Genomic DNA, 21,076 nt, shown 5'->3' with positions numbered 1-21,076 from the left:
CATGGGTTTACCAAAATCTCTTATCACTGGGGCTTCGCACACGCGCCTTTGGCGCGCGTGGAGCTCCGCTATTAAGTAAGTACACAATGCGTTTCAGATCATTTTACTCTCTAGTTCTGGCCATTCAATCTACAACAATTTAGAACTTATTCCCCTAGAATTTATCAACTTTAACAGAAATGGCATTCTTTTACCTAGAGAGGCATTGTCTATTTTCAAGGCGAAGATACTTAAACTTTATGCGATTAACAGACGCGAAGAAACTTAATCTGTTTATATTTCTATTTTTATAGTGTCTTTGTACATCTCTTAACTTTCGAAGTTTTTCAACCATTCATATTTCATCTTTTCATTACTAGCACTTTAAAAATTCGAAAGGTTTATACCCTTCTTTACTTAGCCGTTTTAGTTCCTCAAGGTTAGTTTTGTTTTACCGAAATTTCGGCAACTAAATCACTCTAAAACCCCGACCCCACGGGCCAAGACAGATACAGATCTGACTCACGTTTACTATTGAAAAATAATCCATGTATAAACGGTTTCTGTCTCAAAATGAAAGGTTAATAACAAATGCTTTCCCCTGTATTTCCTTTATAAATATAAACAGCGGACATTCAAAAACGTACGAGGATAACGTACACGTGCTGGCGAAACGTAACGTTAGTCTAGATCATACTGGAAATAACGATCCGTCAGTGAACGGCCGTCACACAGATACATATCTGGCTCAATGTACAAATGGTTTAACCATTTTTCTCTGTATTCCATTCTGACTGCAAGTAATGCAATTTTATCTGATGGTCACTTGTTGCCTCACTATATATATGTATCTATCGATTTGAGGGAGTTAGCGATGCTGGAGGTTAAAAGATCGTAGGCTTACGCACCACGCGGTCAAATATGGCCCGAGTTTAAGCTTGTACCAGCTTCTTGTTTATAAAGTTAAAATTTCCCTAAACAGCATGTATAATTGAGCGTGGGCGGGGGGTCCAAAAATTCCGGAGCTTTATTTTAACAGTTAGTAGTTTTTTTTTTTTTTCTCAAAACACAAAAGCGGCAAATTTCGAGATTTTTCCTCCAACTTGCCTAGCAATAAGGACGCCTCTATTTACGTTGTTTATATTTCCATGGTCACCATATTTGGGCGAATAGATTATCAAAGATTGTTATTTTGATTCTGAGAGTTTGTTTGTTTATTTGATTGCGTTAGTTTTATTGTGAAACTGGGAAATCCAAAATGCCGCACGTGTAAAAGTAAAGGGCATACTTCATTATAACCTTTCAGTTTCATAGTGATGAAAAACGATTTGGAGAAACATTTCAACAAGAAAATTAACGATAATAAAACAGCAGGACGTTTCGACGACTTCATATCGTCATTGTCAAATGAGTAAAAATGGAAATAACGGAAAGGCACATTTATAGGTATTGAAAGTGAGAAAATAAATTAGCATGAAAGTATCCAGGTAAAGAGTTTCGCGCGAATGGAATCCGCTTGCGTGTTCAGTTTCGGTCTTTTGTTCTTGATCCACAGCATTTCGTAGACCAAACATTCAAATTTGTCACGGAATTTCTTTATGACTTTAGTCATAAAGTCATAAAGAAATGCCGAAATAAAGTCGTAAAGAAATGACGTGATAAATTTGAATGTTTGGTCTACGAAATGATGTGGATCAAGAACAAAAAGACCGAAACTGAACACGCAAGCGGATTCCATTCGCGCGAAACTCTTTACCTGAATACTTTCATGCTAATATTTTTTCTCACTTTCAATACCTATAAATATGCCTTTCCGTTATTTCCATTTTTACTCATTTGACAATGACGATATGAAGTCGTCGAAACGTCATGCTGTTTTATTATCGTTACAGTTTCATAGTCACAGCTTTACTGCTATGAATTTACATTGGTGGAAAGAACTGTAGCCTTTTTCAAGCCCTTTGAAATCTAGAGGATAAAAGTACGAGCAATAATTCTTCAATAAACAATGTCACAAGGTTGTTAAACTTGACACACATTCTTCCATGCATTTGTAATTTATTACTCCTAACAAAGCTACGCTTTTTTCACATACTTCGTACACTTTACATTTTGCTCATTGGCTTCTTGAATACATAATGACAATTAGCAAATAGCAGAGAGCTTATATTTAGTTTTTTTTTTTTATAAATTATCTGTGGACTGAACCTTTACATCGACATTCCGTTACAACGTTTTTGCTGTTCCTCACAGTTTCACATCTTCCGTAGCTCCCAGGAGCGACTTCGTAGCAGTCAGGATGGCCTCTCTCACACTCAATGACTATCCCGCTAGAAGAGAAAAATACCTTCTTCACACATCCAGGATATGAGTGTCGCTTGGATCTTAAGAGGAGGCGTTTTCTTGAAGTGCCAGTTGATTGAACAAGGTTAAGAGATGAGGGCTGTGTGCTTTTGAAGTCACCCATGTCTTTCGGCTGGCAGAATGTTTCGTTGGGTACGATAACAATGAAAAGAGCAATAATGACAATTCCCTGTAAAAGAAATAATTTAAAGAGGTATTGATTACGGTTCTATTTCAGGATTTTCTGGTGTTGTTTATGTTCGTGAAAACAAGTTGACATTTTTTCCGAATAAAACGAAAACGGTGATAATTCTTATAACAATTTTGGAGTTATGAGTTTTTTCCTTTTCTAGTTTTCGACAAAATATAAGGTTTGTTCTCTGTCTGGTATTTCGGTAAGAATTTTAGTTATACATACTGGCAAAAACGTTTCGTTCGTAAATGACGGCAGGTATTTATTTTGCAACGAAACGAGACCAATTCGCGAGAAAAAACGAGTAGGATTTACTCGGACGTACAACTTGACCGATCATATCGCATATAATCATTTTATTTATAAACGCCTTGTCATCTCTCAGTTCATTCTCCACAACTGAAGAAGAATTCTGAACCGCGTAAAATTTTTAACCAAGTTAAATCTATTTGGCAATTGATCTTTGGTCTACGTGACTTCTTCAATTCCTTTCTCGGCACGCAGAAATATTAACTCAACCAATTTTAAATGGCACAATTTACAAATTTGTTAAAAACATACCTTGATCATGTTTAGTCCAAGTTTTGATGATTGATTCGTTTTTCCTACTGCTGTAACAGGTACTTGTCAAAAACCAAGCTTGCCGATCTTATATATAGTATTCCACAAGTTACAGGGAAACTTTTTAGAACCATACCGCGTTTTTCACCAAGATAACGGGGAATTTTTCATTTGCGTTACAGTTCAATCGCTTAACGTGTTAAATTCACACGGGTGTACTTATTTTTTTTGCCAAAATCGTTCATAAATAGCAAAACTCCACAAGATCACTGCTTGTAGACAAATACTACAACAAAATCTTAAAGGCGATTTGAGCTGAAGATACACGATTTAGGGGAAATTTCAGTTCCTGAAAGGAATAAGAACAATTAAAATTTAAATTATTTTTTGGAATAGCAAGGCCAAGCTATTCTCAAACTGTTTTACTTTCACTCTTTTTAAAATATTTAAAATTATTTAATCATATGCATAAATGAACTAAATTATTTCAAGCAAGAGTATTAAAGTTAATATTTTAACTTAAACTCGCATTCATTGCAAAAACGTACATTGATGACGATTTCATCACTGGCGTATACGTTTGTTTGTTAGATCATTATTATTACCATAAATTACAGTTCTTGCATAACCGTTGCAAGGAAAATAAAAATCCAAATAACAAAACCATTACTCCTAACATGTGCAAAATTGAACTGGGCATTTATTACATTTATTACACCTCTTGTCTGAACTAAAAGTATCCAGATTTCTTACTACAGATTTTGTTTAAAGGCAGCGTGCGTGACTCTTCATTGCCCACCCTACAAAAATATTGTGAATATCGGTGCATAAATTTCTAACTAGACAAAACCAAGTTGTTATCAGAATGAAATGAATTCTTCTTGTCAAAAATGTATCGATTAACTGCCAATTCACTGCTGAGAGAATGTCCGCAATACTGTTATTGAATTAACACTAAATCATCATCAAACAACCCAGTCTACTAGATTCAACAGAACCTTACATGATCAAAATAAATTACCAAGTCATCGCTCGACGGAAGCGAAAATATTTAAATTTACTCGTAAACAGCACGTTGAGTTACTTTGCCATTACCATTATTCCACTTTAAAGCTATTAGCCGACGTGTGTCAGCTAGGGTTGTTTCACTTTTTCAATTGAATTGTTTCAACTAGTGACGCGTTAAAGGAATGGTTAAATGTTACTTAAAAGAAAGAAATAAAAGGTTTAAACGTTTCAATTATCAGCAGCAGTATCTTTTATTAGTTGTTTTTTTCCCTACGGTCTGACAAACCGTTTTTGGTCTGCCCCTCAGGAAAAATCGGGGAGAGTCGGTGCAACAAAGGAAATAGGAGACGTCTGCACGCAGGCTAACCGTATGTTAAATTTAAATTTGCCACCTCAACAAAGTACAGCTGACTGCAGGATTGAACCAGAGTAAATGTTATTTTGTTGCTGAATCTTTAAACACTAACAATAAGCTGCAACTTTTTGTACTGCTACCGCAGCTAAACAAACAGCCTTGGTAGATATAACTTTGAAATTTATCAATGAATCGGTGCAGCATTTTCAAACTGGTACACCAATTATGATCTAAGGTGGGAAAATCAGCGATTTCCCTTGGCGTTGTTGGCTACTAAGAGAAATTATTTCATGGCCTTGAATTTGGTCGCCAAACAAAAACCCTTTTGCGCCTTTTATGACAATAACAAACATTTCCAGCCAAGCTTATTCCAGACGTTTTATAAAAGTACAATTGAACAATGCGCAACGTGTTTGTTTATCAAACAAAGCTTTATAGAATATCCAGCCTCTGTTTTTAGTCGTATTTCAAATCATTGAATCTATTTTATAACATGGTTTAAAATGCATGAAAAGGAAGTACTAAAATTTTTGCAAAATAAGAAGCAATACAAACAATTAGTGATGTCATTTTCAGTAATAAAGTGAAACAAATAAGCAGCACATCGCTGAGATAAGACTATAGCATTCGCTTTGATGTACTTTTAAAACATTATTTATCCGGAAATACAATGAGACTATCAATTATTGCTTAAGCAGGCAGTCTTATTGATTCCTCAGTTTAAACACAGCCATGCTTTGGGAAAAGCTTCTGATTGTTCAAATGGAAACTGGATGGGCGACTGTTCAAATTAACAGTAAGGTTAAAAGAGGCCCAACCGACTCTTGAAACCACTGTCGCAGAATTACTTTGTAAAGGGAGCGTCCAACAGGTAGGTAAAAAGCAGGTTAAGGTAAGAATTCAATAACTCATTCATAGACTCCAGACTACATTTAACAATTTTAAAGTAAATTTATAGTTTGTATTAATTGAATTGGGCCAAGAACAACTGAGGCATTTACAAGCTGGTAGCAGTTGAACTTCAGAAACAAAACCTGTGGGTAAACAGTTTGGGCATACAGAATTTATTCCACGAAAAGTGGGTACACTTCAAAAAAAACATCCCCCTTTCACAGGGTTTTGAGCAGATAAGGAGATTAAATATCGAAAAAAGTCAGAAATAGGCCACAAGATTTACTTTGGATGACATGAACTATAAAAGGAAATTAATATGCAAGTCAATTCTTAACTTCCGATATGAAAACAGTGATCTTATATCAAAAACATTGATTCAACAATAATGGTGGCCTTAAATTACTTTTAAAGTAGAGATTAATGAGCAAGGTCACAGTACGATTAGTTTATATCAAACTTTATTTCAAATGTATTACCCCTTTTTATGTATATGTTTTATGAGCCAGGAGTTGCTGAATATCTTTTTTCAGGACTGCAATCTATCTTTTTCTCTCATTGTCCAGAAAGTGCCACATTAACCAATGCGTCTCATACCGTTGTTGGCCCTTTGTGTTCTCCTGCTGGCCGAGGGAGGTCTAGCGGAGAAAGGAGCCTTTGAAAAGATTCTTGAAATAAATATGGGAAAAGGTAAGTTAAAATTACTATTTTACTTGGTAGCAACATATATAAGCTACAGAAGTTTTGGAGGTGTACATGTATTTAAACTTTCCAACAAATAACTTTAACTTGTTGTTGTTGTTGTGAAGGCCTTGTTATTGTCGCTATACTTCCGTGTTTTTGACAGTGTACATTTTTAAAAACGTTAACTGATATATCGACCGAGCAAAATACGTTGAAAAGACTGTTGATTACATTTCCACAGATGAACGAGTCTTTGGCTTTAACTTGTAGATGCCTCACGCATAGCGTGTGAGTAGCGAGTAGCTGTTGAAAATCACTCACAATTCAATTTTATTTACCACATATAATTCCAAGCTAAAGTTAACATTTAGGTTCCGAAAAATGTGCTGAGGAATCCTATAATGGAAACCTTAACCACTGATTCATGGACATATTTTTTCTTTCGATGTCAAAAAAAAGCGGATATATACACACAATTTTACAAAATAACTACCTCCACTATTGCTTTTTAAACGTAACGGACGCCTGTTGCACAGAACATTACATGTTAGTTTAGGGGCATGTGAACAAAACTGCATGAAACGCGGTTTTCGGCAGTCTCCGATAACACTGAGAGTACGTTTTGGAATTGTATTATGCCAAACGAAGCATTCAGCGGGCTGGGTAAAATGAAGCTTCGTTTTCTTCAACCTTAACTGATTTCTTTTTACAGACAATACAGAAAGCCCGCACTTCAATTCTCACCTCTTCGAAGGAGACGTCAAGTTGACTGAAAGGCAACGACTGAACAACCTCGTATTTGGAGATCCAGATGGCTCGCCGTCACGTGCCGCAAATAATGATGACAAGATAAAGTGGCCAAATGCTGTCATTCCCTACGAATTTGACTGTAGTGTAGGTAAGACATTTAATAATTCCAGGTTACCCCTATTTTGAGCAGGGAAAGGGAAAGGGGAAGGGGAGGGGGGGGGGGGGGGGGTGATTCAGCCCAAGCGAAAAATGAATGTTACTATCTTTTTAAATTTTCCGCTCTTTAACATTCTTGAAAATTCAAGATATCCAAGATGGCTGTCGTTTAAAAATCATGACGTAATTTCCAAGTCATTAGATGCTATCATGTCAAGTTCAAAACAAAAAAAAAACATTTACGGGATTTCTCTTAGAGTTTCACTTTAATGGATTACATACGCTAGCTTTGAGGTTTTGGAAGGACCTGCCGCTTCTCAGCCCAAGCAGGCCAACAAAATGCTCGGTAGATGGGAGAGAATCCTCAATCGCTTCCTTTTTTTTTTTTTTTCTCATGCTGATTTTCAAGATAAGTGAAAGCTCCCATGTAAATGAACCGCCAGAATCCGTCATCTTCCAAGTCGGATCCACAAATTGAAGTGAAAGCTCAATCTCGTTGCATATCTTTTGTCACTAATATTCAATCAATTTTATGAGTAGTATTTTCACAGAGCTCAGACACAGCCCTTATGGCCGTATCAATCGTCTACGTAAAAAAGGTCATTTAGATGTGGTCGTTAATATAATAATAATCTCATCTCAAAAACATATCAAAAGTCGTTAAAGACCTTGGTTAATCCGCAAAACAGATATTCTTTACAGCCGAGAAAATCTTTCTGGCTACAAAAAAAAAAGGCAGGGAAAAATACGTGACTACAAACCGGGGGTAAGATAGGCCCCTTTAAACTTTACCCTCTTCAAATTTACAGCCAGCATTGATCGAGCAGTGAGAGCCACCATGGAGGCCATTGCCGAGTGGGAGAGCAAAACGTGCATTAAGTTTGTAAAGAGGACAACAGAAAAAGAATTCCTGTGGTTTTTCCGAGGACAGGGGTAAGACAATTTCTCTGATATTTTTAGTAAGTTAAAAATTCAACAAGAAAATATATTCCAAGCCTCATAACAGCAGATGGAGAAAAAGACCCAGGACCGGTCTGTTACAGGGTAAATGTCTGTGTATGTACTAGATGACGCATTATCCGTCTAAACGAACTTAGGAAAAGATTTGATGTTCGTCCGTCTGGTTAATATGCGTGTAAACAAAGTGGCACGAGACGCACTGTGTGTCTAGACTAACTATCTTCCGTTGACAGTTTATCTAGTCTATTCTCAGTTGCTTTTAAATGACTCATTTCTGCCAAGAGACTATGAGGCAAGAGAGCGAATCCCTGTGCCCCATGATAGTTATTTTCAATCTTTTTTTAGTTTGCACCATGCTATTTTGGGAAATATAATCCGCCATTGAGTTTAAAATTAAATGACGTCACTCTAACTGACCAATAAGATGTCGACATTAAAATAGAAACGCAAACAAAAATAGAAGAGGGGCATGTATGGGGGATTCGCTTTCTTACCTCATAGTCTCTTGTTTCTGCTTAAAAGGTGTTGGTGCGAGGTGGGTAAAGTTCGTGGACGGAAGACCTGGCTATCCATTGGCCATGGCTGTGAATATAAGCATGTGATGACTCACGAGCTCGGACACGCAATTGGATTTTGGCATGAACAGAGCAGACCCGATAGAGATAGCTACTTGAGGATCAACTGGGAAAACATCGATGACAGTAAGTGTATGGCTAAATCATGTCACTTTTTGGCAATCGTTTACTGTTTTTTTTTTTTTTTTTTTAATTTAATTTAATGGTCTCAACTTTAAAAGGTTTAGAGAAGGTACTTTCCATGGCTCAGCTGTTCAGAGCCCGATTAAGCCAAACTTTGACTCGAGTTCAATTGCTTATTATTAAGGATTTTGGGCCCTCAGTTTTGACTTAGACTTTTCTTTACCTCCAGCTTGAAATTAACCTTTAAACTCATTTTAACGAGCGATGATGAACACCTTGATTAACTTTTAATCGCGGATTAGCGTTAATCGGCTTTCGAACAACCCGGCCCAGAAGATCATAACAGTAATTTATCCTAAATAAGTACGTAATAGATGTAAATAATAATGACATGAATTTAGTGCGTTCATAATAAGTACACAGACAACAAATAAAAAAGTTATTTCTTAAGCTACCAAGAATTTCCTCTTTAAGCAAAAAATAATAAATATGAATAACGCTCACGGTATTGACGCAGTTGGTGTTGTATTCCTCAGGCATGGCGTATAATTTTAAGAAGAAGGTTTGGGGAACAGAGGTAATCGACTATGGAGTCCCATACGATTACTCATCAATAATGCACTACCCTTGGACTGCATTCTCAAAAAATGGCAAGGATACTATGGTGCCGATCCGATCACTAAACGGAAAAACCCCGTATGTAAAACTCAGCCCCGATGATGCATTGCAGGCACGCAGGATGTACAAATGCTCAAGTATGATTAGTTTAACACATATTATTCTCAGTGGTACTGATGCAGGCATAACAAATATATTTATAAATACAAAAATACTTACGATACCATTTTCGGTAAATTCTTTTGGTCATGGACAGTATACATGCTAGCCATTTCTGGTGAAAAAATGATCACAGAAGAACTAATTGACTTTTAGTTTAGAACGAGTGAAATACGGGGAACACTTGTCAGCTGGTCTTCAATTGGTGCCACAAGGCTCGTTACTGGGCCCTCCTACTCTTTGAATTGTGTTATTTTGTTATGATCTCCCTCTCCAATGTCTGCCGCACTCTCACGTATTAGCTTATATGAGGGATACACGGTTCTGTCTATAAGGAAGTTACTAAGCATGGTAAGGATGGAAAAATTGGATGACAAATAGTAAGCTTTTAACTTTGTTAAATCAAAGCAAGACCAAAGGCATGCCGTTTGAACCAAAATACAAGCTTGAAAGCGCTGGAAATATTTGCCATCCTGCAGTTATAAGGGAGGAATATTGTGAAAGTCACAAATTTAATTACTAGGGGGTTACTTTAGATAAGCTGTCTGGAAAAGAGAATATCTATGTAATTTTACTAATATTTGGGATACATTGTTATTTCTGCTCTGTTATCTATCTGTTTACTTATGCACAGTTATTTATTTTATTCTACATTTGTCTGTGTATTTGTTCTGTAATTCACAGCATGCAAATTAGTATTTAAGTCTATTTCAATATTAAGCCTCTTTCCTAACTTTGTATTTTTCAATTAATAAATGATGGTCACCCAACTAGTTAAGTATTGTAGTTATTTTAGGTGTCCAGTTACTGTTACGTATTAAGAAATTTTGAATTGCATGTATTTATTCTTTTATTGAAGTTACAGTACAAATTACGTTGCTGCAATGTTAACGAGTGCCCAGGTTTACTTTCCGAATTAGATTGTGTCTCACGCTTGAAGCCTTCAAATGTGTGTACAATTGCCTAATCTTACTACTTCTTAGTTTAGACTGCGTAGGGTGAGCCCTCGGTTGCATGTAAGCATAACTTACAGCGTATCTGAAACCAAGCAGCACGTGTTATTCTCTAAAGAGACAGCTCTAGTGAGGCTATGAAGCCTTTTAATGCTTACCTCCGCCTTAAGCTTTTACGCTGGGAGAATTTAATTACTGCTAGTAGAGAAATGCTCTTTTATTGTCAGGTACGTAGTTAATCGATAGATTGACCTTCTGTGATCTGTTTCAGTGACTGACTGAATTGATTGGTTGATTGATTAGTTGAATGATTGATTGATCGATTGATTGATTGATTGATTGATTGATTGATTGATTGATTGATTGATTGATTGATTGATTGATTGATTGATTGATTGATTAATTTTTTAGGTCGTAACAGTGTCCCACCATCTGCCCAAGGTAAGACATCAGCTAAAATGTTTATCTTTTCCCTTCAAGCTAAACAACTGACACAGAAAAGAAACCAACCTCGTTCCCAGGGTCTCTCCTCGTGAATAGGAGAGACCCTAGGAACGAGGTTGAAAAGAAACATGGCATCTCTCTCATAAGTACGTTTCTTGATACGTTATTAAGAAATGTGAAAACTCAAAAACAGAACATCTCGGAGGATGTGAAGGTGTAAGAAACTATTACTTTATATTTATCTTATTTCTTCTGTTCCTCAGGGCGCGCAGCCAGATGTGTAGACACGGCAAAAACTGTTGATTGTGAGAGCTGGAAACGCGCTGGGTTTTGTGAACAGCATGACGTCATGATCGATTACTGCAAGAAAACCTGTGACTTCTGTTCGAACAGTAAGCAGATATAAACCCAGGTGGTAATCGTAAAACCTCAGTTAAAAGTGTGGGAGTCTGGATACAAACGAAGCGGTTCTGGCGGTGACTTTGGATAAAATCGAATGGACTTTATATACGTTCCTTTTAGCTAAGCAAGATGATTGGCAATAACATTCACAAAGACCTTAATTCGATTCACATCGCATATTATTGCCCAATGCAGTAAAGGTCAACATGGAGCAAAAACTAGAACTTCAGTGACCTATAAGATGAAAGTCAGTTAGACAGAATGAATGAAAGTTTCCTTACAGCTTACTTAGCCTTGGAAGCCCTGTATTATATTGTTCATAACTAATTGATTGATTGATTGATTGATTGATTGATTGATTGATTGATTGATTGATTGATTGATTGATTGATTGATTGATTGATTGATTGATTGATTGATTGATTGATTGATACTAAATAAACAAAACGAAATAACATTCTTCTTATCCATTTCTAGTGACGCAAGTACTTTAAATTCTTCGGTCAAGATATACATCTAATTTTTAATTTCACGTTGTTGAAGGCTAACTAAATAAAACCTGCTGGAATTCATAGCCCATTCCGTAACAACCACTTGTTTCAAACTTATCAAGTTTAGCTAGAAGCACCGTAGTCAACCGGTGTCAGATAGTCAAAGGTGTTCACGACATCTGGACTACTACATCTTGGTTAGTTTAGAAATATTTTTTTACAGATGATTGCATGGACTACAGCAAGTTATGCAAGAAATGGGCAGCTGAAGGCAAATGTACATCTGACAAGACGAACATGGAGAAGGAATGTCCCCATACCTGCAAAACCTGTCAAGCTTGCAGCAGTAAGTTTGAACCTTCACTTTCAAACGTTATCCGAAAAGGATGTGAGTATTTTAGTGGAAATGGTTTGAATGAAGGAAAATGAAGTCCATCTTATCGATTCGTCGAAGATACGGTAGTCCTAGCGACATTTGATCAAGTAATAAGATAAGTTATCTTGATCATGACATTCATTCGTGCATTTCATACACTATTTTAAAATCTTCTTGGTTGCTCTAAACGAAACCGGTCAGCCACATTGTAAATGGCATTAGAAAGCCAAAAAATCGTATTTCTTTCAGGCAAAAACACTAAATGACCCATAACGAATAAGCAGAATCACACACCCTTCTTTCAAGAGGTTTTATGTTTAGTCTGTTTCTAATTTACAGATCCTGGGCCGTCAACTGTGTGTGTAGACCAAGCCTCTACTAAGGACTGCGAAGATTGGAAGAAAGCTGGATTTTGTACAGCACACTCTGCCATGATTATTCATTGCAAGAAAACTTGTGACTTTTGTTCATCAGGTAACAAGTACAACTTTTCTAGGGCGATTTATTGGGTTGTAATAAAAAAGATATTTTATATATACGGTGATAGTGGCTAGCAAGTTACAAAGCTCTTACCATATAGTGTACCTAATTAGCGGCAGTCTTTCAGAAGATTTGTCAAAAGATTTTTACTGGTTTCTTCACACATTCATATTAATACATATTACGCACCACACATAATGGTGATGGTTTGGTGATGGGGAAGCCTGAATTTGAAGCAGAGGACTTACGATGGAAACATTAAACCTAATAATGATTCAGTTTTGCCAACAATTACCCTACCGGTGCACAGGAGCTGGCATTAATTATTTTTGGCTGCGGATGGCTTCGATGGGAATGGATTGCACCTTGAAAACATTAACCAATTTTTTCAAGTTCGTCCTGAGCATTAAAGAGAAATAACTAAAACCGGATTATAGTTTGTTCTTCGTAAATTTCAGAAATAACTCCAATAAATTACTGCAAGGAATGTCTTCCCAGTGCTCTAAGAGAAATGTTATGTTAGGCAAAATTTTCTTTCTTAAGCAGTTTTACCGCAATAAATTGAGATCGCCATGACTGTTCCGCTTTAAATTTAATTTACCACAGATATTTGCCTCGATCTGAAGTCTGACTGCAAGACACGTGCTACCAATGGTGAATGCGACTCGGACACAACAAACATGAGAAATGACTGTCCTCACACATGTCGCTTCTGCGACGAGTGTACAAGTAAGTGCAAAGTTTCATGTTTGCTTCCATATATACAACATTTATTAGAGTAATATAAAATGAAGCGGTCTATTTAGAGGACATCAAATATTTTTCAAAACATCACACAAAAAATGTCTAATCGAAATCGATTTTCAATGACGCTGCTGATCCTTTAAGTGGGAATGTCTCCAAAATAGTTTAGAATAAGACAATATTAAGTCGAAAAGATCCCATTTCAGTGCCGCCAATGAGGTAAAGACAAGAAACTGAGATTATAACAGACATTTCTGATATACAATACCCTAGCGACCTGAAATTTAATCCTGGCGTTTGTTGGAGGAAGGGGGGGGGGGGGGGGACAGGTAGCTATACAGTATGTATTGCCGTGAAGGGTCTAGTTTGGGAGCCATTCAGAGGTCTTTGAATGGGTACAGGTTTTAAACATTAATTTTGTATTTGTAAACTGAAGGCTAAAAACGGGTATAAATCCATTTTTGTTAAGAAACTGTAGTTTCAATAGCATTTTCGTTATGATACGTTCTCTGAAGGAGCCAACTAATCGATGGTTCACATGCTTTAATAGTCAATAACACAGAATGTCAGTATGTTGAGTCACGTTTTATCTTTTTGCGTTTGCAGAGCCAACTGTAGGACCAACAAATTTCCCTACCATTCCATCAGTTTTGCCCAACAGGACTGGTGTGGGTGAGTGATGTTCTTCTTGTTAATTTGTCTGTCAGGTAAACCTTTAGTGTATAAATCGCCCTTACCTAGGCTAGTCAGTAAGTCAATTAACATGGAATGCAAAACCATTCCCTGAAATATGGCCACAAAAAGTCAAAAAAAATTACACCATTTGCTGCAGATTGCACATTTGAATGAAGAAAAACAATTGCCTCTGCTGGTGTTTGCCTTCTCTTCATGAGAAAAGTGTTTGTTGTCGTTGTTCTTTATTTGTTTTGTTTTTGTTTGTTTTATTATCTTAGAGATGGTAAAGTTAAGCATAGCACAATCTCTTGACTTGAGATACTAAGCAAGCTGGTACCAAAAGAAGAGTACACTCTCAGCATAATCCTTCTTTCGAACTGACAAATTCCAACCACGTCTGAAACAATTTACTTTAACAATTGAATCACAGGCAAAACGATTCTTGCTGCAAAATGAATTTAAGACAATTAAGGTAATTTTCTTTTTACGTCTTTGTATACCGTCGCGTCCCGCTGAACCTCAAATGGAAATTTGGTCTGCAGGATGGGCTTTCACCTAGAAGGTCAAAGTTAACTAACCGAAAAATAACTGTAAATTAAAAATAGTATCGTGAAGGGGATGATTAGTCATCGTGGTAAAATATAAAAATAAATAAATATTCGTTTGTCTCGCGATGTAGTTACTAAAGTTTTAGATCGCCACGTAGGAGAGGAGGTCGACTGATCACGCTTCAGTATTAATATCACGAAGGTCGGCTGTGAGCGGAGGTTTCGATCCTCGCTTCTTCAGGAAAAAAGCTGTCTCCTCAGCGGTCTGTAGTTGCTCCAGTCTCAAGTTCTGTTTCTTGATCGTTGACATTCACCTAAACTAAGACACACACTATATTTCTTTTTCTTACAGTTGTGTTCTTAATAGAAAAAAAGATGCAGAAAGTAACAGGAGACCTTATTCGGAAGATCGCGGTGATTTTGGTGGTAAAATGAAGATCACTTAATCATAGCCACAAGGCCACATAAATATTATGCTGTACGGAATACCATATAAATATCGCACTGAAATTAAATAGTAATGGCAGAAATCTATGGAATGGCCCTTGCAACCCTTGTCTCAGTTTTAAGTGGAATTTTAGAACAGAAACTTGAAAGATTACCCAATAGTACAATTAGATTTAAATCACTCAACATGCTGTTCTCTCTGCATTTCTTATTAGGTTTGATATGTGTTGACAAGAGAAAAGCGTGTCCAGATTATGCTGCTCAAGGTGATTGTATCACCAATGGTTGGACTGAATCAAACTGTCGTATCAGTTGCAGATCAAAGTGTGACACTTACCCGATCAAGCCAAATGGTAAAAATCAAATCACTGTTTCCCTTTGTTATCAAACTTTAAAATCAAGCATGAAAGTGTCTTTTGAGTACCTCTACTGGTGTTTTACATCTTAGCTTTATGTGTATTACAACAGAGAAAACAATCTCTCTTTCAAGTTCGTGGGCACTGTCGTAGAAAGGGAAATAAGTTTCCGTGGTCCTTCTTTTGGTGAAGGACTAAACAATCTGAATTTGTCTTAGCATCCCATTTTCAATTTCAGTACAATTCCATTTTTGTGAATTTAACCAATAGAATCGTTGAAAGGAGGAGATTTTTAAAGATTATGGTAACATACTATAATGGAAATTCCGCCCTTCTCGCCATTTTTCCAGGTAAATAAACAATAGTGAGGTACAAACTTCAAAGCGTTAACACATTCTGCTGTAGCCAAACTAATTTGGATTTGCATTTTCTTTTACCTCTTAAAAGGCACCTGTTCGGACGCTTTTGGTCTTGGATGGCCTGGAGGATTTCAACTGCCCGATTCTGCATTTAGTGCTTCTACAGAGTACAGACCAGGTCAATACACCCCTTCGATCAACTGAGTTAAAACGCATTGCCTTCCTCATGCTCATATACATGAGGAAAACAACACATATAAAAAGAACGCTCCTCTTTAAAGGGGCAGTATCATGGGAGATCGATGGGAGATATCATGATTTTTGGCCAAAATTCACTAAATTTAAACTTTGAACACTGTGTTAATTAATTTCTCAATCGCTAATTTAAAGAGATATTAATAGTGATTCTAAGACGAAAGGTCGAACCAAAATATAGTACAACCGGCGATTTTTAGTGCGTTACAATAGCGAAATTTGAAAACGTACGCCAGACGTTTTCAGATTTGAACCCCTCTCTATCTTGGTCAAATATCCTTGGATAGTTTCTTTGCATTCTGACAGTCTTTTAATGGAATTTTGGTCATTATATCTTGGCTGCTATCAACCGAATAGCGTCTTTCCGATTTTCGATGTGTTACTAAAAATAGCGTGATACTGTCCCTTTAACATGAAAAACGCTAGGGGCACTCAATGGTTCTTTCGCTTGATAAAAAATTCCGATGACCGCAATAACCTCTTATGTATTGGGATTTAGCTCAAATGAGAAACTGTACTATTCTATGGTGAATTCGTAACGAGAAAGATTCAGTTTGCTTTCAGAGGGACACAAATGTCGCTTATGTAGAGAAGCACTACAAAATATACAGAAAATTTTCTATGCAGTAGCTATAAGCAAGCAGATAGTTTAAAAGTAGGCTGTCATGATTGGGTAGGTTGTTGACCAACAAATGTTGCACCGGTGCAACAAATGTTGTATCATCTGACGCTGCTGTATGTTGAAAAAGGTCATTCAACATATTACACATTGTTGAAGGACTAAACCTTGGCTCCATTCCATTTAAGAACGTGCAACATGTTTCAATTATAATACTGTAGATAGACCATTGTCGTTTGATAAACAAGTTGCTGATACCTCTCTCATGTGTCCCAGCTGGTTGGAGAGCATCTGCGGACAACGCCCGGCTTTACTTTGAGGACGATGAAGACAACAAAAGAATTGGAGCATGGTGTGCGAATGATCGAGATAATCAGTGGTTACAGGTTGACCTCGGTAAAACGAAGAAGATACGGGCGATCGCAACACAAGGTGAATCATACAACTCTAATAGAAAGGGGCAGGTAGTCTTAGGACCAGATAACAACAAAGCTGTCGTCCTAGCCCATAATTCTAGAACAACGAGAGTAGAGAAATCAACCCAATTCTTGACAGAAACAACTCGTACTCTGTTTTAGCGCGGTTTTGAAACAAAAATGCGAAAACTTGAAAAACATTAGCCTAATATTTTTTTAAGTTTTAATCCATTCCGACCTACTCTTTCTCTGGCCAGGGGCACTAATCGACAGTTTTATTACACTGGGGTGATAATTTATAACAAAACTAGACAATCATTTTTTGTTTCTTTTGTCAGACAAACATTGAAATCACATAAAATTTTCATGATACTTCCCCTTTAAGGGCAAGTTTGCCACGAAAAACATGAATTAACTTGTCGCCAACTAACTTGTCTGACCGGCCGGTAGCGAACCTTGAATGAAAAAAAGGTCTCTAAAAGCAAAATCATTACTTACTTATCAAAATGGTATATATCCTGAAATGGTAAAAAAAAAAAAAAACAGTCACAACGTGGAATTTCCAGTAAGGATTTAGAACTGGGCCAATAAATTAACGATTACTTTTGTGCTCTTATTTATATTCATTTATTTATTTATTTACCTATTACTAAGGTCGAGCTGTCTTCCATGAGCACGTCAAGGAATACAAACTGGCCTTCAGCAAGGATGGGTCCAACTTCAAGGTTTACAAAGAAAATGGGAAAGAAAGGGTGAGGAATCGCCATTAAAAGCTTGTTATTTATCAGCTTCTTATCTATCGAGAACTTCTTTGAACTCACATGCGACAAATCGAGCAGGTACGGTCCCTATGATAATCTACAGACCATTTGCTGGGTGCTGCCTCTCTGCCTCAGTCTGTTACATTCAAGAAATGCTCAGTGGACAACACTGTTCCCCAATTGTGCAAATGATAACTTTTGCCTGACGCTCTAGGACTTTCAAAGATGCTGTACTCGAACTGATACCTATGAATATGGTGTTTTACTGTAAAAAGAAATCCTTTCTAGCAGCATAGGAACCAATTCTAAAAGGCAGAGAAACATCAACATCAAACGTCATAGCGGGGACAGATTTCCTTGGCTTTCCTTTCCTTTCTAACGATGAGAAAATCAATTCATAAGCTAACGTTTGGCATCCTTATCTTCAGGAAAAATTAGAAAATTCTTCTGAGCAACTACTGATATAGTTAATTTGTGGGTTACCGGCTACGCAGTTGTAACCTACAGAAGCGAATCCGTTTTGTGATTATTTCGTAACAAAGCTGCCTGCAAGAAATAAAGGAAATAAACGCTTTCCAACAGGTCAAGACAACAAAATCGTACTTTCGCTCACATACGCCATACTTTAAAGGTTTGAGCGTCACACTCAAAAGTTAGAATAGTTTGGTAGGCGAATGGTGAACTGCGTTCGCGCCAGCATGCCTTTGATTGAACACATCATTCTCAAGACTGGTAATGATGACCGTTAAGCTTTTCTCAAAGGTCCACATACATAGATAGTGTAACTGTATTATTCCCTGTACCATGTGATTTCTCGTGTCTTCCTCTAGAACTTTATCGGCAGCTGTGACCATTTTACCCCTGTCATAAACACGTTCAACCCAGTCACAGCCAGATACGTCAAGATCTTTGCTGGCAAATCTTCCTATCCATGCATGAGGGTGGAGTTTTACGGATGTGACGTCTAAATCCGGTAAGTGCACTGCATTTGCAATGTTTTGCCGTCTACGCTCACAATGTAATGAGTATTACTTTAGTTATGCGAAAATTGAAATCTCAAACTTATTAATACCTTATGAAGAGAAAGCCAGGGAAATTACTACCATGAAGAGGTTTGAAAAATAATGCGATCTTAATTAAAATAAAATTTGTGAACGTTTCTCCAAGAATCATTTATGGTTTGAGAAGCTTTATCAAACACTCGAAAGAGTGTTTCATCATTTCCAAACACCTCGAAACTGATTTTAAAAAAATCGGTTGTGCCTCGGTTTTCCAAACCACCTCTAGATGTTTGGAAATCGGACGAAACACTCTTCCTCGTGCTTGATATATTAACTAACCATTTTGGAACGAAGCATTGTGTATATTTAGGTTTAGGTCCGGTTAAAGGGACGGGTTCACATTTCAGCGCATGTGCATGAGTCTATATGCTTTTTTCCCTTTCTTATCAACTTTATGGCCTTAAAAATCCCACTCACATGTACTTCAGTAATCACATTCTATAATTAGTCCAAGCAAATGACGGATGACCAAAATTCACAGAAAATGCTAGTCAATTGTACTCATATTGTCGATATTGAATTTAGCATTGACCCGTAGGATTTATTCCAAGGTTGATGTGTTTACAGCTATTTGCATGCGAAATAACGCAATCATATGAAAAAATTACCACCCGAGTTAACTATTCCCTTCCGAATGGTTCATAAACAACGAATTTGTCATAGCAAGCAAAGGCGAAAAAGTATTTTGATTCATGGACATGCGCAGAACCGTGAACCCATCCCTTTAAGAGGTCTTACCTCTCGTATGCAGTGCATAATACATTTTTCTCCAGTGTCGTCCCTTCACTAAACCTCTGCCGTACCCGCTTAAGATTTTGACAAAGACAATAGGCCATTTTACAATGTGTGCTTAGCGACCTAACCTTTAGGTGGAAGCGAGGCTGAAGTTGACTCTGTTTTAATAAAAACCTCAGTGTTCTTCATGAAATGTTTAAAAAAAGGAGCAGGGGTGTTTTATCGGGTTTAAAACCACGAGGCGAAGCCGAGTGGTTTTAGACCCGATAAAACACGTGCTGCGAGTTTTTTGAACGGCTTCAAAAACATTCCTGGAGAAGCGTGTGTCAATAGAGTTTATAACAATTATACTTTTGTGAACGTTAGAAATTAGCATACGAGAAAAACACCGCATTCCAATAAGGAGTGTATTATCCGCTGATAGCACACCGCACACTATTAAGGAGGAGGTTTATCGGTATAAGGTCACTGCACGTGATGTATTATCGACCATTTCATAGGTCAAGGGTATATGAATTACTAATGCTTTTTGAACCACATATAAAAAAAGTAGTGAGGTTTGTATTAAAATCAACTCCAGCCTCGCTTCCACTCCAAAGTGACGTCACTAAGCACACAACTGTAAAATGACCAATTCAAATCTGCAGAAGTTATATTCACTTCTTGTACTATTGCTAACTGCTTTCTACGTCTGCGTCCACGACGCACTGAAATTGAGCCGGACCTAAATAGCATTGTAAGAAAGATTTACACAGCCACGAGTTTCAAAATGAAAGTGTTTACAAACAAACACAAGGCAGCGAACAACCATAATGTTCGCGAAATCGTTCCGTACTGAAATTACCGACTGAAGTAGCGAAGGTTCATCCAGGTAAAACTAGGGTAAAATTTGCAGGCTGCTTTATTTTCAAGTGTGTCAGAATGAGGCGTGTTTGATTGACATAATAGGCCTTCCTTCGAATGTAACAACGTTTTTATTTCTGTTTCCATTCTTAGGTAGTTTTCCATTAACGCATTTCATGTGGAACAAACGCACTGCTTATTGCTTGGTGTGGAAATTAACTGTAACACGGCTGCAACAGCAGACGAGAGAAATAAATAGAATGAAAATTGCACATCACCTTATGTGTTTGTTTCTTTTTTTCCTGAACTGTCTCATTTCAAACAGCAAACAACGTAATATTTGAAAAGAAGTGAAATATCTTGAATAAGCAGAAACAGCAATAGAAACTTGTCACGTGCGGCCATATTGAAGGTGCAAAACAAGAAAATAATTTTTTCTTTGGGAAACAACAGCACTGCGTACATTTGAATACGACTATCTCCCCCTCCTTCAATTCCCATCCCACTCGCCTCTGCTCATTTCCAATGCCCAAATATTTAGCAATGTTTGCCATAAGAAATTCACCCTGAAGTGTCCTAGTTTAATGGGGTGGGCGGGAAAGTAAAAAAAAATTCTCACAATGACCATTTTGCCTTTTTCTATTAAATGTATTGCAGCAGCATACGTTTACTAATGTCTAAATGTGAAGAGAGCCAACTTATTTCCACTTGGCTTCAAGTAAAGCTGAATTTTTTCGAAACGATTCAACGCATGTT

The 21,076-nt window shown here is 37.1% G+C and overlaps 1 protein-coding gene across 1 annotated transcript; it reads left to right on the top strand.

Annotated features, from left to right (window-relative positions):
- Nucleotides 1-4,413: 4,413 nt before the first annotated feature.
- On the top strand, nucleotides 4,414-21,075 carry LOC146488119 (zinc metalloproteinase nas-15-like). Its single transcript, XM_085121250.1, has 19 exons — nucleotides 4,414-4,513; nucleotides 5,159-5,310; nucleotides 5,897-6,020; nucleotides 6,727-6,912; nucleotides 7,730-7,853; nucleotides 8,403-8,581; nucleotides 9,115-9,333; nucleotides 10,720-10,749; nucleotides 11,016-11,144; nucleotides 11,869-11,991; nucleotides 12,361-12,495; nucleotides 13,108-13,230; nucleotides 13,852-13,917; nucleotides 15,131-15,268; nucleotides 15,719-15,808; nucleotides 16,781-16,936; nucleotides 17,575-17,672; nucleotides 18,512-18,654; nucleotides 20,474-21,075. Exons 3-18 carry the CDS (start codon nucleotides 5,915-5,917, stop codon nucleotides 18,647-18,649), a joined length of 2,040 nt encoding a protein of 679 aa, XP_084977376.1. The 5' UTR covers nucleotides 4,414-4,513; nucleotides 5,159-5,310; nucleotides 5,897-5,914; the 3' UTR covers nucleotides 18,650-18,654; nucleotides 20,474-21,075.
- Nucleotide 21,076: the final 1 nt, after the last annotated feature.

Source organism: Pavona decussata, unplaced genomic scaffold (genome assembly GCF_977016875.1).
Source record: "Pavona decussata unplaced genomic scaffold, jaPavDecu1.1 SCAFFOLD_11, whole genome shotgun sequence".
Classification (NCBI taxonomy): Eukaryota; Metazoa; Cnidaria; class Anthozoa; order Scleractinia; family Agariciidae; genus Pavona; species Pavona decussata.
This window is presented reverse-complemented; position numbering and strand designations above follow the sequence as displayed.